General features: G+C 45.0%; 1 protein-coding gene across 1 annotated transcript in view; it reads left to right on the forward strand.

The window, feature by feature from the left end:
* The window catches only part of BCR (BCR activator of RhoGEF and GTPase), a 98,739-nt gene that overhangs the window by 43,625 nt on the left and 37,971 nt on the right, over nt 1–17,143 (forward strand). The window contains exons 3-5 of the mRNA XM_054645624.2: nt 2,817–3,001; nt 13,847–13,951; nt 14,458–14,643. Of these exons, the coding sequence (XP_054501599.2) occupies nt 2,817–3,001; nt 13,847–13,951; nt 14,458–14,643 (476 nt within the window). The remainder of the gene's footprint in view (nt 1–2,816; nt 3,002–13,846; nt 13,952–14,457; nt 14,644–17,143) is intronic.

Below are 17,143 nucleotides of genomic sequence, written 5' to 3' on the forward strand. Positions count from 1 at the left end.
CATCACAGACACACAAGGCTACCTCTGTTCCTGGTGCTCAGGCTTGTGTGTGTATCTGGCTCTGGCACTTTGCTTTGCTGGGGAAAATGGCAAATAAAAGTAAGAAGGTCTTTTTGCCTTTGAGATAATTAAAATCTCCATAGGTAGATTTCAGTGCTGCATTCAGCAGTAATAGAAAGAAGGATTATAACTACTTCTAAGCTTTTTAATGTGTGAAGAATCCCTGGAGGATACAGAAATAAAGTTTTAAATTCTGTGTGGGGCTTTATGAACAGATCTCATAGCAGTCTGTGACACTGATAGATTTGTGAGATGACTTAGTTTCTTTTCTATGGCTAGGGAGATAAAGTGATTCAAAGTAGACTGAATCTTGTTGCAAGCCTAGGAATAAATATCCTTCTGAGCTGATCCTCCACCTGGCATTTCCTCCAGTTTCAGGTAAAGGTTTTCCTGTGCAGCAGGAGACAGAACATGTTATGGGAGGTAGAAGTGTGAAGCTGGTTTTTAGCTGGAGAAAGTGAGGAAAGTGGAAATACTGTTATTCACTGCAAGCCTTTCTGCTAATGTATTTCAGTCTGCATTTACTCCCCCACTAACAAAAGTGGAGCAAACTATTCATTTTGAGAGTGAGCACTGGGAGTGAAAAAAATATTCCTGCCTTAATTTCCACACAGGGACTTGGTCTTGTTACTGCAGGAGTGCAGGGAAATGGGTTTGGATAAGAAGAGTTTGAAGAAACCTCTGCAGGAAAAAGGAACTCTGCCTTGAGTGGGCCTGAGGCCAGCAGGAGTGCCCAGTACTGATGTTCCTCCTTGGATAACCCCCAGTTGTCAGTGGTGTATCACAGCTTTCTTGGGTTAGCAAGTTCCTGGTTTCAGCAACTCCCATTCAAGCTGCTGTTTAGCAAATCAACTTATGTGGTGTTTTCTGAATGGCTGTGGACTCTGCAAACCTCTAACATCTAGACCAAAGTTCCTTCCAGAGAACAGATACCACCTTCCCTCTTGTTGCTGTGATTGTGCACAGTCTAACAAGTCTTTTGAGGAACTCTGAGAGCTTGAGCACAAGGTAATAACTCGAGCAGGTGGGTGACATAAAACTCACTGAGTTTGTTAAAATAATATTGCCACAGCCCTTCAGCAGCCTCAGGGCCTTGTACCAGGCTGTTACTTAGCTGGGTGGCATTTGGTACAAGCTGAGACAGAGGCTCACATCTACAGTGAGTTTATTGTTGGGTTTTCAGTATATTGTTTGTGTAAATTCCCAGACCAGCTCTCCCTCCTGAAAAAGCCACATAGATCAAGTTTTATTCTGTTCCACATAAAGTTCACATCTTTTACTGAAATGAGTCATGCTTTAACTGAGTTTACTGTGAGGGAGGAAAGTGGGCTTTAAAATGTTACTCCTCCACCCTGCCTTAGTGATGTATAACAGGATTATTAGTATGCTTGGCAGCAGCTGCTTATTATTTTAGCAGAACCTGGATATTTGTGAAAACAAGAATTCGCTTCTACTTGTGTTCAAGTGCAACTGTTTTTCCTTTTTTGATGGCTTTGTATTCCATGAGCTCACTGGCTTCTCTAAAGGCAGATCTAGCTTGTCTCCTTGGGGTTGTTTTTCAGTCTGGGGAGAAGGGTGGCGTTCTGTGAAGAAGAGGAGGAACAGCTCTGCCATTTTGTGGGCAGTGCCTGTGCATGGCTGTCCCTGTCACACACAGGACATTGCTGGGCACTGACAGGTGAAAGTGCTTCACAGGCCCATGGAGGTCGTGGTGCAGTGTCACTGTGTGGACACCAAATTTGGCTCCTCTGTGAATATTTCTTTGTGCAGAGAGATGAAAAGCTTTTTAACTTATGGCAAAAGAGCTGTTCAGTGTGTGTGTGTGTCCTTGTTACAGATTTTTGGAGTGGAGCAGTGTCTATACACAGCAACTAAAGATGCCATAAGCGGTTGTGCTACTCAGGAGGAGGGGCAGCCAACAGAAGAGGACCTCCTTTTAGGATTTTATTTTTGGTAGTAGGTTGGTTCACTTGACATGCAGGACCTTTGCTACACTTCTTGTTGCTGAGAGGTATGGAGAGAGTTACAGTTCTCCCCTGAGTTAGGGGAAAACTGAGTTAGGTATTACTATCTTGTCATTATATTACAAAGGTTCTATTGTCATTACATTGCAAGGGTTCCATATTGCTGGAGTTTCAGACCTCCTTGATGTTTCTTGTAGGCAGCTCCTCTAGGCACTGACTCTTCCTTGTCCTCACAGCAGCCAACTGACTCCAGTTCCCTCAGCCACCCAATCCACTCTTTTATAACACTCTTCTTATTGGCTACAGCTGTGGCCTTTTAACATCAGGCCTGCTCCTAATCCTTAATAACTGGCTCTGCTGCAACTCTTTAGGGGGTAAGATTACATTCTATACTACCTTATATTCTATCCCCCTGCATATCTTACCTAAACTGGCAGGGGCATCATCTGCTCTTGATTGGCAGAAAACCCAGAGTCTGTTACCCAGTAGGTTCCTAAACCCAGACTGGCAACTTTTATGGAGCCAGCAAAATCATTTATTCTGATGTTAATGCTTTTGAAGGAAGATGTGAAGGAAAGAGCTGTAATTAAACAACAACTAATGCAAGAAAGGACTTTGCTTTTTAGGACTTAGAATAAGTGAAATGAACTTTTGGTGACAACATGAATTGAATGATATTTGCTCCTCTCCTTGCTGTGTGTTTGGTTTCCTGATGAGTGGCCCCAGGGCTGTGGGGCTGCGCCCTGGCCGTGCAGGCTGAGCAGAGCCCGTGTTGTGGTTTGTGTTTTGCAGATGCCCCGTTCGGGGGGACCCCGCCTGGCTACGCCTTCGACGCGGAGCGCGCGGAGGAGCAGCGGCGGCACCATGACATGATGCCCTTCATCGACGACTCGCCCTCCTCCTCGCCCCACCTCAGCTCCAAGAGCCGCGGCAGCCGCGACACGCTGTCCTCGGGCTCCCTGGAATCCACCAAATCTGTGAGTCCTCCCCGCCTCCCTGCTCCAGCAAAGCCCCATTGCCAGGGGTGCTTGGGCTTAGTGGGGACAGACAAGGACTGCCGGTGCTGTGGGACATTGTCACCTGTTGTCATCTTAGTGCAAAAGTTCCATGCTGTTGTCTTCTATCACCAAAGTTTCACACCTTCTTGGCATTTCTCATGGGCAGCTCCTCACAGCACTGGCTCTTTCTTCTTCACAAAGCAGCCACTGACTCCAGTTCCCTTCTCCAGGGCCCACCCCACTCTTTTATAGCATCTTCTTCTCATTGCTCACAGCTGTGGCCTGCTGAAGGCAGGCTGTTCCTAATCTTTGATAATTGGCCCAGCTGCAACTCCTTAGGGGTGAGATTACTTTCTACACTATCTTCATTTCCTTATATTCTATCCCCCTACAGTCACCATGATATTTTCTGAAAATTCCTCTTTGCCCAGGATTTTCTCCTGGCAAGCTGAGAAGCCTCAGAGAGGAATGAAAACAATAATTATCTGATTGCTGCTCCTGTGTTTGCTGCTTTGGAATGTGGTCTGGACATGGTTTACCAATAGGTGAATGTTTGAATGGTTCCATGTGAATTGTTTTAACTTAATGGCCAATCACAGCCAGCAGTGTCAGACTTTCTGATTCAGTCATGGGTTTTTATTACTCATTCTTGTTAAGCCTTCTGATGTATCCTTTCTCTTTCTTTAGTATAGTTTTAGTATAGTATAATATAGTATAGTATAGTATAATATCATAATAAATCAGCCTTCTGAGAACATGGAGTCAGATTCTCATCTCTAACCTCGTCCTGGGGACCCTCACAAACACCACAGGGCATCACCCAACACGATAAGCACTGCCTGGTGTTGTACATTGTACATTTTAGCTGATGCTAGGCCTGACTTCAGGGCTCAATGCTGTGTGTGGCATTGGCATTCACATTCTCTGAAAAAATCCCTTTGCCCAGGATTTTTCTCCTGAGAAGCTGAGAGGCCTCAGAGAAAATAAAAACAATTCTCATCTCATGTGCTTCTCCTCTGTTTTGCTCATCTGGAATGTGTTTGGAGATTGTTTACCCACAGGTGATTGTTCCATTGCATTCTGCTGGGAGTTGTTTTCACTCTTTGGCCAATCAGGGCCAAGCTGTGTCAGGACTCTGGAAAGAGTCAGGAGTTTTCATTATTATCTTTTTAGCACTCAGTTAGTATCCTTTCTGTATTCTTTAGTATAGTATAGTATTCTTTAATATAATATAGTATAATAAAGTAATAAATGAGCCTTTTGAGAACATGGAGTCAGATGCATCATTCCTGTCTTCGTCAGGGCTTCCCTGCAAATACAATAGTTGTGTATATAATTTTTGAGCCCTTTGTGCATTTTAGTGGAGAGAACTGGTGACTAATTGCAGTTGAGAGGGTCTCTAAATTGCAGATATTTTGGAAAGGAAGCTGTGAAATGAAACACATTCATACGTCTCTGCATGTCAGTTGTCATTGCCTGTTACAAGGAAAATAAAAGTTATTTTTGGGTAGATTAAGGGTTTTGATCAAGCATCTGGAAGATCTTTCCTTCACCCTGTGAAAAAGGAATAAAAAAAATTAAAAGTGCCAGCTCTGAAATGGTGACTTTGGTTGGGAGATGGCCACTGCTCGTAATGGGTTTGATATTCAGTAAATAACTGTCTGTATCATCAATTATCATTGATTAAAAATACAGAAGGGGCTGCCTTGCCTGACCTGTGGCTTAACGTGGCCCTGCAGTCTGCCTTGCTTTGCTTTTGTTTCAGGTTCAGTAGCATGGCTATAGCTGGAACTTCAGGAAAATTTCTATTTTTGGTTTTACAGTATTCTTGGGAGTGGGACATCTGCCTGCCTTGGTGAAGAACTCTTGGCTCTGCTGTCTTCACAGTCCAAAATGTCTTAGTTTCAGCTTGGATTTGTCTCTTTGACTTTCAACCTTTTGTTTCTTTTTATCCTTTTGCAATAGATTACAGAACACTTGAGTCCCAAGTTACTTTCTTCCTGAATATTTTTGTCTTTTTCAAACTTTTGGGTTCCCCAAATCATTCATAAAGATGTTCAATAGCACAAAGACAACTGTCACTTCCTTCCTACAGTACTTCAAAGAAAATGTGCCGAACAATCTTGAATTCCCCCATTGTAAATGACACTTTGAAATCTCTCCTCCAAGTGTTTTAACTTCTGTGTTGCCTTTATATTGTTCCTTCCTGTTAATTAAGATATCATGGAAGATAATTATGGATATTTTAGAGATATCAGTGTACATGTAAATCAACACCATCACCATTATCAGGCAGTTTTATTTATCTTGCATCAAAAGGAGAGTCTGGGAAGTGCCACCAACCATCATCCACATCCTGCTGCTCTCTGTTCTGTCACAGCTATGCTTGCATCTTCCAGCATCAATTCTGGGCTAAGAATCCTTCCTGGAACAGTGCCCTTGTTCTTTCTCATTTCTAAAATTCATTGTCAAGATCTGCTAAAGCATTATCAAGTAAATATATTGTTGGTGTTTGCTTAATTTTATTTGACTGTAAAGTGTAGAATCTAGTTAGCTGCTTATGCTTTAGTGTATTCATTTTGAGATGCTTTCTTATCTTTCAAGATGAGAATTCTTGTGATATCTAAGAGGCTTTTGAGTGAAGAAATTATCATTAGTAAATTCAAAAAGCTCCAAAACCATTTTAATATTGGCTTGAGATTTTCAGGTTATGTTTCTCATGATGAAGGAAAAAAGAGTGTGTTGACTCCACATGGCTGAGAGTTATCTTCAAAGAACCAGTTATGACAGTGACTGGAGGCCTGGAGGAGACACTGCCTAATAGCTAATCTTCTACTTTATTTGTTTGAATATTGCCTCATAAGCATTTAACAGCAGTTCATTTTAAAATTACTTTAGTAATGCTTGAAGGTTGCTTCTTCAAAAATAATTTTTAACATAAATTGCTGCTTTATTTTCTCTGAGAATAAAAAGATGTTTTAGGGCTTCCAAAATCTAGAGGTGCCCTGATACAGATTGGACTTCTACTCATGAACCTCAGCTGCTTCACTTGATGCTGTCTGTAATCACAGGTGACAGTCCCTGGGCAGTCCATGACAAGCAGAAAGAGTCTAATTTCTCTCCAGGTATTTCCCAAGCAAGTTAAGCAAGTTCAATCATCATGAGCTGGGAGATGGCTTTTGCTGAGCTGTGTTTTCAGCTCTAGTGGAAAAGACATCAGTAACAAAGTCAAGTGTCAAACACACTGCTGAGCCAAACACATAACATGTGTTGGACCAGAAATACCAGGACATGTCTCTTCCATTTTCTTTTGTACTAAACTTGATTAGTAGAAAACATGTTTTGTTTAGATGGGTTTGCTTTTCAAGTTGTCTTCTTGTCCTTTTAACTGAGGTGCCTGCAGTTACTTCTGAAAATTTCAGATTATTTTTATGACCAGGGTCTGGAAGTGAAGTGAACTCTATGCAGCAGCACAGTGCATGCACTGCATGCACCATGGCAAAACATGGAGGGTGTAAAGTCAAGAATTCTTGAATCATTATGATAACTTTGAATTACTCAATTGTCCCATCTTTCCTGTGGGCTCCTGTGCAGTGGATACAGTGAATGGTACTCAGTGGATTCAATATTTCATCTCCAGAGCTGCACCTTATTTACAGGACACTGCAAACTCCAGTCTGGGTACAAGAGTGTTCATTTCCATGAAGTCCAGGTACAGCTGGAATGCCACACAGGTCTTAATTGTCCTGCAGTGTTCCTGTGAGATAAGAGGATGGGATGTTCACTAACCACAGGTAATCAGGGCAGACAGGTTATGGGAGAAGCATCTGCTAATTTTGGGTGCTTAATGTGAGGTGTGTAATGTTCTGCAAAACCAGGTTCTGACTTTTAGCACAGCTTTCTTCACATTAAAGTAAAATTCCTTTCATTTCACTTTACAGCCAAGAGTTAACTGCACTTCAGTCAGACACCCAGAAAATGGAAAATGTAGCAAACTGATGTTTTAAATTTATTTTTTATAAATATAAATCTAAGTAATTCACTTATCATCACACAGGCATTGCAGCATTCTGCTGTGATGTTTATCTGCCTCATCCATGAGACCTCTTGGGAGCTGCATTTTTGCTAACTGAATATTGAGGGCATTTTGCTTTGACTTCTTTTATGGGCTTGCTCTGGGCTGTGTAATTTTCTGCCAGGAGTTTGTCTGAGTTCTTCCACCTCCCTAGAGCAGCTTGGCCCATGCTTGGGTAGCACATCAGGGCTCACTGCTCTGTCCAGCCCCCATGGAGAAAGCACAGGCTGCCAGCAGCAGGGTCTCTTGCTGGAAGAGAATGAAGGGAAACCTCCTGGACTGCTTGTGAGGGAGCCTCCTGCTGTTCCCTCAGAGTGTAGGGGGACTCCCAGCACGTTCTGGAGTTGCAGCTGGCTTCCAGAGCTTTGTGGTGTTTACACTTTGCCCCTGGGCAGTTTTGTACTCCCTCCTACCACCTGGATCTCCTGAGCAGATGAGGAGATGCTGCCTGCTCTGCCTGCAAACTGGGCCACTCCAGCCACAGCTGGGGTATCCCCATTCCCCCTGTTCCCTGGGGTATCCCCATTCCCATTCCCCCTGTTCCCTGCCCACTGCCCAAGCTGCTGCTGCCCAAGGAGGAGGCCAAGGCTGCTCTGGCATTGCTTTTGTGTGTGCCCCAGAGAGGGACAGGCACCAGAGCTGTTTGTGGTGTGGGTCCCAGCAGCCCTTGACTTGGCATTTGTGTGGAGAGGAGGTCCTAACAAATGTTTGTAGAGTCTGACCCAACTTGCTCCATTTCTTCTGGCTCTTCTGGAGTCTCAGGCTGGGCTGCTGATGCATGTCCTGCCATAAACCAGTGCTTTTGCCAAACTTTGCTCTCAAGCAAGCCTACAGGGACCATGGAAAAAGGAGAAATAGGTTCCACTAATGCTTAAGATGTTTGTTTATTTAACTTGAGGAGAGATTTAATTTTCCCAAACCTTCCTTTCTGTAGCAGCTGAACTGTTATGATTGAACTTTACAGAAATTCTGGGAATCTCTCTTGGAAAATGTCAGCCCAAATGTTTGCCAAATAAGACAGTGCTGGTAGCTTCAGAAGGTGTCAGACTGTTGGTAAAAAATAGTGATAATTCACTCCCAGAAAGAGAGAGAATGTGTCTGCCTTTCCATGCAGTGAGGGTGAAGAGCAGAGAAAATACCTGGATAAAGTTAGAGGAGGACAGAGGGAGAGCTTGGTACAGTGTGAGGCCACAGGAAGGGGTAGGGACAGCTGGAGACTCAGTGAGTGACACCCTGCAGAGGAGAAGGGCTCTGGAGGGGTGGCTGGCAGCCTGGAGGCCAGAGAGGGCTGGGAGAGGGGAACCCTCACTCCCTGCCCCCCTGTGCTGCTCCTCAGCCAGGAGAGGCTGCAGAAGTAGAAAGGCCTTGGAGGCTGCTCCCCAGCACAGGCAGCTCAGGGGTGTGCACAGGGCTCTGTGCAGGGGGCAGGGCAGGCACTGGGAAAGCAAAGCTCATTCCAGTGCCCCGGGAAATGAGCAGAGTCCCTTCTCAGGAATTTAGAAGATGAGTTTGTGACAAAACAGATCTTTCCAATTCTTGCATATATCAAAGCAAGGGAGGCAGGGGTGCTAAACTCCTGCCACTAGTTCCTACTGTCTGTTCTGTTTGGGGGAGAAACTGGCTGGTACTTACAGGATTTCAGGTCGAATTTCTCTTTCCTTTTCTGCTGTGTGGCCATGGTTGGTGCAGCATTGGCAGCCACTGCCTGTCCTCAGATCAGATCCCTTTGTTCTGCTGTCTGCCAGCTCAGCAAGTGCAGGGCTGTGGCAGAGCAGGTTGTGGATTTTGCTCCTAGCGTGGTCCCAAGGGCATGCAGGAAGCTGACCTCTGAAGCTACACAGTAAATGGGATTACTGCTCCTCTTGGTGCTACTTTTGCTAGCTTGTCCTTCCCCCTCCAGCATTTCCTAATCATCCTTTCTTTCTCTCAGTATTTGAATTGGTTTGTTTGTTTTGTTTTACTGTCACTTTCCCCTCACCACCCCCAACAGATGAAGCTTTTCCTTTTTATTCTCCAATTCTTTGCTCCTTAAGGCTCTGCCTGGATGTCAGCCCTTCCTGAGGAGAGCTGGCACACCAGTACTGATGTTATAAATAATGTTGGCTCCTCTCCCTGCTGCTTCCCCTCCCCACATGGAGCATGATTGGCTTGATTACAGAATTTGCCCCATTTAATATCACCAGGACAATGAGACACCTCCAGCAGAAGCTTTCAAACATATTTACACTTGAAAAATTGAACAGAATGTTTTTCTCCTTGGTAAGCTGGCAGCTTCTGTATGAGATTGTGAGCTGTCCTTATGGGAAACCTTCCTTTGAACACATTCATTGCATGGTGTATGAACAGCCTGTACCAAAGGAAGAGTTAAAGTGCCTTTTAAACACCCACTTTGAATCCCTGATTCTCTTAAAAGAGCTGTGTCAGCAGCAACCTCTTTGCAAAACCTTACATATTGTGGTTTCTGGATTCTTAATCTGTGCTCTGCTAACATTTGCAAGAAAACAATTATTGCTGTTAATTTAAACAAGAACCTGGAAGCCCTGAGCTCTTTAACCAGAGTCAGGAGGAGCTGAATCTGTCTAAAGCTCGGAGCTGGTGAATGTCAACCTCACAGTAATTGAACACAGCACAGGATGCCAAGCTGGTTAGTAAACTACAGCACTTAGGCTGACAGGCTGTAAACACATCCAGCCCAGCCATGGCTCGGGGCCAGAGTGTGCTCTCTGATATCTCCAGATATCAAATATGTGCTCTCTGATATCTCCAGATATCAAATATGTGCTCTCTGATATCTCCAGATAGCAGATATGTGCTCTCTGATATCTCCAGAGCTTCCAACCCCTCTCACTGGCCGTGCTTCAGGTTGCAAGATTGCACTGTGACTCAATCTTTTGGTTTTTAAGGCTTTGGAATAGCAAAAAGCATCACCCAATGGAGAAGAGAGGGAGAACACTGGGATCTTATGGGCTTGAGATACCTGTGTAATTTCCTGTAGCCTGCTTTCCACCTCCCTTATTGTTTTGGTGGTTTTTAATGTAGTTCATGAGGAGTGGAAGCAAAGCACTGATGCCTTGTTTGTTCAGGTCTGGCTGGGTGCTTGGTCCTCACAGCTCCCACAGCAGGGAGACAGGAATGCTCTGAGTGCTGCCCTGGTACAGCTCTGTAAGCTTTATTCTGAAACGTGGGTAGAGAGGCAGCCAAAAGATGGGAGGGCAGTGGAGAAAGGCTACACATGGATGCTGGCATCAAAGAGGCAGGGACAGTCAGAGCATGAAATACCAGTCAGACTTGTGCAAGTGGAAAACAGGCTAACCAAGCTGGGGAGGAAGCATGGGCTGGACTGCTGACCACCTGGCACTCCCTGCTGAGTGCTTGGGTTTGTCAATACAGGCTGCTCCCACTTCCTGCTGGGAACATCCCATCTGCACTTTGGTTATAGGTGTGTTTTCCCCATCCTCTTTGGTCTGGTAGCTGTGGTACCAGCTCCTCCACTTGCCACAAGCAGCTCCAAGATTTCAGACTGCTCCCTTCTTGCCAGGGAAGGGGAAAGGAGTCCTCAGCCTTGGCAGGTCTCCCTGTACTGGTGGGAAGCTTGACAGCAATGCCCAGGATGTTCCCTCTTGGCTGTCCTGGCTGGAGAGCAGGAACAGAGGGCAGTGAGGCTGTTGGAATCAGTGTTGCTCTTTGTTCCCCTTCTGTGCCAGACACAGGCAAAGCAGAAATGCCCTTGGCCCAGAGTGCATCACAGCTTGGCTGCTGTGGGCAGCATGGGAGGCCAGTGCCACAGTCTGTGCCTGCTCACTGCTCTGCTGGTCTGGGTGAGCAGGGAGCCTGCTCCCAGGTCTGTAAGTGAGGAATGTTGTAATACCAAATTAATAACTTACTCTTCTTCCTCCTGATTTTGGCACCAAGTGAATTTCTGAGTCTTGGAGTACATTTCTTAACATGTGTGACTTAAAAGTAGCCTGAGGCTGAAGCAGCACAGGGGCTGTTTTCCAGATGTTCCTGGTGCTCCATCAGCCCCAGCTGACACTGAGCAAAGGCCTCCCTCAGCAGGAGCTCTTGTCAGGACACAGCTCCTGGGAGGGAACAGGAGCAGCAGCACAATGCACAGAGCAGCTCCCTGGTGCTGCACTGATCCCTGGCACAGCAGGAGCAGGGATCATCTTTTCACTCTGGAGGAAGCTGTATGTAAATTCGAGGTACTGCATTGGAGATCTTGTAATGTGCCCTGTGATTGTTGGAACAACTCCCCTGAGGGTTTCTTGAGCAATTGCTGTGCAGAGCATAAAGCAGCCAGTGCCTGCCCCGGCTCCTGTGGCTGCACTCCTGCAAGCATCACACTTGGACAAATGCCCCTGTTAACAAAGGCTTAGGACAAATCCGTGGACTTTGCACAGTGCCCCTGTGGTAATGGGCAGGAAGGAAGGCCTGCAGTGTGTCCTGGGAGATGTTTGTCTCTCTGAAAGTGCATCTCTTAAAGGAGGAAATTAACATTCTGGCAGAAAATGCCTCTCTGTCAGCTGACGGTGCCCAGCAAGGGCTGGCCTGTAAATTAAAGCTTTTTCTTGTGAACAGAAAACTGTTCTCAGTGCTTGGAGGAAAACTGGTGTGCCACTGTCGTGATGGGCAAGTGTAAGTCATTTCAATAACTTATCATTGTGTGCTGCTCTTTACAGATGTTACAAACATACCCAGCTGGTTTTTAAATCCTCACCTCCTCCAAGAGAACCTGGTAAAGATAATTATAGTGCTGTGTCAATATTGACCACTTACCTCATCCTCAGCAATGCAGACTTTAGAGCACTGTTAGTTTTTCTCAATGCTTCTTTGTGTAGCTGCACTTTTTCTTTTGTAAGTGTTGTAAGAAATCTCTGGAAACCAAGAGCAATTGTGTTTTTCTTGCACCAGGGCTGCCACATCCCTTCCTCTTTGGATGAAGGCAATCTTTGTTAACCATCCTGGGGCTGCCTGTCTTGATCATGTGTGTGTACCATGCCTTACAAAGTGTCCATGAGCTGGGCATCCAGGCACTCCTGGCACAGAGTGCATAAGGGATGGTCACAGCCCTGTTGAACATTTCCATGCCAGTCACACAGGTGGCCATGGATGCACAGTCTGGTGCAGTGTTCATTTTACCGTGGACTTTGTCACTTGTGTTCTTCTGAAGTCTTCTGAACACTGACTGGTGAATTACAAATTTCTGCCGCCTTTGAGATGCCCTTTCAAGATTTTAAAAGGCACTGTGGTTCTTACTGAATTCCACTGAAGGGTGGGCTGCAAAGAGAAGTTCTTCTTTCCATGTAGTACCTAATGTGTGTGTAAATCTTACTCATTTCCTTAGAACAGCTTCTGTCTGCCACTTTTATTTAAGAGGTGGTGGTGGCATTTGACACCTTGCAAAATTTTTACGAAGTAGTTGCTGCAAGTCTTTTAGGCTAGAATACAGCTTGTGAAATTTAATGAAACTGTTTGAAAATCAGGCTGGTTATTGATGAGACAGAATCCAGAAATATCTGGGAGCGTGAGGATCTGTTTCTTTCTTTGTGTTGTGCGTAGGCTCAAAGTCACAGGATGTGATAATTCCTGCAAACTGAACCTCTAGCCCAGGTACCTCATCTGTACATCTGCAGAGGACCCTAAACTAAGTGGAGCTTTTTGGGGGGCAGCTGTAGGGCTGTATGTTCAGTCACCAGAGTGGAGTGTACTGCTCTGCTTCCTGATCCTCCCACTGTGAAATCAAAAGCTGAAGATTCCTCTGGATATTAAGAGTAGGATGGAGCCCCAAAAAACCTACCCAAATCCCTTGAAAAGCACGTACCCTTTCAGAGCCAACTTCTGACTCTATTCTTAGAGACATTTAACAACATAAAAAGGCTGCAAGAGTTTTAAAATGCTATTTCTGTGAATGACAGAAATAAAAAGAACTGGGAATAGGACTCTGTAAAAGGGGGATGTTTCTCATTATTTATAACCTTTATTGCTTGGCCAATTTTTTTCTAGAGTTTTTGGAAAGACTCAGTTTCACTTTATCAGGTTAAACACTTTTCAGGTAACAGTTTTGAGAGGAAGGATAATTGAAATTCAGCAGAAGGGATTATTGCTTCTCTTCCCACTTCATGCAAGTCTTCCCCATTAGCCCTTGAATGCAGTTATGTGGGGCCTTTCCCCCCCTCTTTCTTCACTTGTTCTGGTGAAGAACTCCTTCATGGGATCCCAATAAGAAAATCAGCACGTGCATTCCAAGCCATGCTGGTTATTCCATCCTCTCACTAACAACAGGCACTGTGCTAGGTGGCACTGAAAAATAATTCAGGGAATAGAGGGGAGTGGGAGGAAGAGCAGCCCTGGGGAGCCAGGTCAGGCTGTGCACACCTGGGGAGGGCAGAGCAGAGATCCTGTCTGCTCACAAACACAGCTTTGGAGAGCCCCTGGGCACCTAATTGAGACACCACAGTTGAAAACTGTAAATAATCTAAGTGGTATCAGTTGCTAGTAAATAAAAATTTCTTTATGTTTTCTTTATGTTTTTCTTTTGTGTTTTATGTTTGCATATTTCTAGAAACAAGATGCTCATCACAAGTGGATGTTTTGGTTTTTAGTCTGAAAGTAAATTGAAAAACCAAGTGTGCTCTGGTCAACTGAATGGTCTTGTACTCTTTGTCCTCATTCTTAGGGTCTTTCTTACTCTCCCTGCAACCTGCTCTTAATTTTTAAAATTTTTTTTCTCCTAAACAACTTCTTTGTAGAGTGAGCCAGACCTGGAGAAAGGCCTGGAGATGAGAAAATGGGTCCTGTCAGGAATCCTTGCCAGTGAGGAAACCTACCTGAGCCACCTGGAGGCCCTGCTGCTGGTAAGGCTGGGGCCAGGTGCCAGTGCAAACACTGGGGCTTGAATTTTCACTGCTGCTCCTGTCCAGAGTTTCCCTGAGCTCCACATGCCATGGGTTACAAGTTGCTGGGTGCAGAAGGTACCTGTTGCACCTCCATAGAGAGGGAGGCTTGCAGGAAGGAGTGGATGGAGCAGAGTTTGGGAGTTGTTAATGTGGCAGTATCCAGGAGCTCTCTTTAGGTATCCTGTGCTAATTATTAAATGTTGCTGTACTGTTGGACAGAGATCAGGGAAATGGAGTGCAAAGGGATTTTAATTGCAGCATTAATAACCAGGGAAAATCCACCTACCAGGGGTGGCTGATCCTCCTGAGAGACCTTGTTCATGTCTAGCTTTCAGGAGTTGTGTCAATGCAGATCTCACTTTTCATTAGGATGAAAAATAACTCTATGGAGGGATGTGTTGCAGTGTGGCAAAGGTGAATGCTCATAGTTTATTTATAATTATTTCTTTCTTTCCTCATTTCAGCCTATGAAGCCTTTGAAAGCTGCTGCCACCACCTCCCAGCCCGTGCTGACCAGTCAGCAGATTGAGACAATATTCTTCAAAGTGCCTGAGCTCTATGAGATCCACAAGGAATTCTATGATGGGCTCTTTCCCCGGGTGCAGCAGTGGAGTCACCAGCAGCGTGTTGGGGACCTCTTCCAAAAGCTGGTGAGTCAGCTGCCATCACCAAAGGTGCTGCTACCCCTCACCCATCTCACAGGAGCTGGAGGTTCCCTCTGGTGGCTGCAGACACCAAGGGGATCAGAGTCTGTGGCTGGAATAGATGAGAGGTTTCTCAGCTCCTCACTTTGCCACTGCAGTGGAGGCCCTACAGCAAAAGTGGCTCTTTCATTGTCTTTAATTGAAGACTGCAGCAAGCTCTGGTGGTAAAATAAATAGAATTTCACATAAATGTTGAATCTCCAGAGTTTCTGCAGAGTCCTCAAAGCATTTCCTGTAGATGGAGAGTGGCAGTATTACCAAGTGAACTTCTGAACCAGCAGTGAAGTGTTCCTCATTGCTGTGGAACTCCCCCACTCATCCTTCCCTCTCTCTCTGGTGCTTTGCTGATTTTTGGTCATCACCATTGGCTTTGCTTTTCTGCCACTGTCCTGGCCTTTCTGTTCCCCTTGCTGTTATGCTGATGTAGCCAACCTGCAGCTGAGAATCCTCCAAGCAACCTCAACAAAATTCTGAGTGCAGAAAAGGACAAAGACACATACAGCATATTCCTGAGGCTGAATTAAAATTGCTGAGTTTCTGAGCCAGATGACAAATTGTTTGCATTCTAGGAGGTTTTTTTGGCCCCTTTAGCCTCTCCCCTAGCATGTCCAGAGAGCAAAGGATTAAAGGAGCTGTTTTTTCCTTTTTAGAAAAGAAAAGAAGCTCTGCATTCCTGAGGTGCCTCTGGTTCTCAGGGTAGGAGTGACATTCCAGTGAGGGGTTTATTGGCTGGGGAGTGTGCTTTACCAGGGTCCATCAATTGTTAGCAGCTGTGTAGCCCAGCATCAGCCCCATCCCCTGTGGAGCAGGGGGAGCTGGCCTGGAGGATGATGCTTTCTGTACATGCCAGCAGCTCAAGATGAAAATCCAGGAATCTGCTTTTCCCTGCCAGCATGTTTTAGCCAGGAGGGGTCACGTTGGTGCCTTGGTGAATAGTTCATGGTATGCAGTTTGAGCAGCTGGTTTGAGAGGACAAACCCAGCTGCTGCTGGGTGCTGGAGCAGACACAGAAGCTGCTGGAAGTGGCACAAGCTGCCCTGGAATTGTGGTGCAGCAATGGGAATAGCACTAATTGGAGAAGAGCTGAATGTATTCCTTGCAGGGCTGTCCAGCAGCCCTCTACTCACTGCACACACACTCAGGCCTTTGTTTCAGACCATTTCTTGGTGCTGGCTGATCTCGGGTGCAGGAGTTCAGCCCTTCCTCTGCTCTTACGTTCCTCTGATTTTTCTGCCTTTGTGACAGAATTGATGATTTTGTTGGATTAGCATTGGAAACAAAGGAACAAATTGCCCTAGTGCAGGAGGCTTGGAGCTGGCATGGCAGCTTTAGTTTCGGGTGCTTTGGTAGAGCAGTGGTGGGAACTGTTGGATGAGATAAAGCTAATAACTCCTGGCAGGCACTGGGAAGCAGCAAGATGAGACAGACAGCAAGAACATCAGGCTTTATAAGGCATCTCCACTGGATGTACATCAAATCTTCTGGAGCAGACTGTTTACTCGTGGTCATGTCATGCAGCCTGATGATAAACACTGAAATATCCAAATGTCCCTAGGGACATGAATTTTCTGTACTCACGCAAAAAACAGCACAGTAGATTGAAGTTACAGATAGTGGATGCAAAGAGTTTTAGAATTCTGTGTGTTCTGGCACAAAGCATGATCTATTTGCAACATCAAATTGACTGTTATTACACCTTTTCCTGTTGAGAAAAAGAAAAGATGCCAGGCGTGTGGGAGTGAAATACGCTTCTCATTTTTGGAGAATATATTGTGCATATTTTTTTACAGCTAGAAAGGAAACTCTTTAGAGCTCTTTTTAGAAATGAAGACATATTTAGCAAACATGCTCACAGATAGGCCTCAGAAACAAAAAATGTCCAAAAGCCAACCATTTCTACCAACTCTTGTTTCATTTTCAGTGAGTTCTTTTTAATTGAAAAAAAAATTAATCAGCATGAAAATGGTGTGTGAGCATTATTGCTTTCATTGGAAGCTCAGTTTTTAATGAAAAAGATGTCTTTGTGATGACACATTCAGAGGAGGAAAATGAAAGCTTAGAAAGACTGTTCAAGAGTAGCAGGAAATGAAAGAGCTGCATGGGAATGGAGAAACTTTAAAGCTCTGCCATGTTAGCTGGCATCATCCAAATCTGAATGGCATAAGCCTGCAAATGGGCAGTAATTCTGACAGCAGCTTCTTCACAGGATGGTGCCTCAGTGGCAAATACAGATCTCATTCTCTCTCATTCTCTCTCTCTCTCTCATTCTCTCCATGCTGCTGGGGTCATCCCTGGTGTAAGTGAGCACAGTTCAGCTTCAGTCATAGCTGTGTTATTTTATGTAAGGGTTGGGATTGGTTTCTAGTCTTTCAGTAAAATGTTACCTAGGAAATAGCTCACTTTTCTCAGCCCTGTTAGCTGAGTTTGTGCAGGGAATGTTGTCCTG

This window comes from Agelaius phoeniceus, chromosome 18 (genome assembly GCF_051311805.1).
Source record: "Agelaius phoeniceus isolate bAgePho1 chromosome 18, bAgePho1.hap1, whole genome shotgun sequence".
Taxonomy (NCBI): domain Eukaryota; kingdom Metazoa; phylum Chordata; class Aves; order Passeriformes; family Icteridae; genus Agelaius; species Agelaius phoeniceus.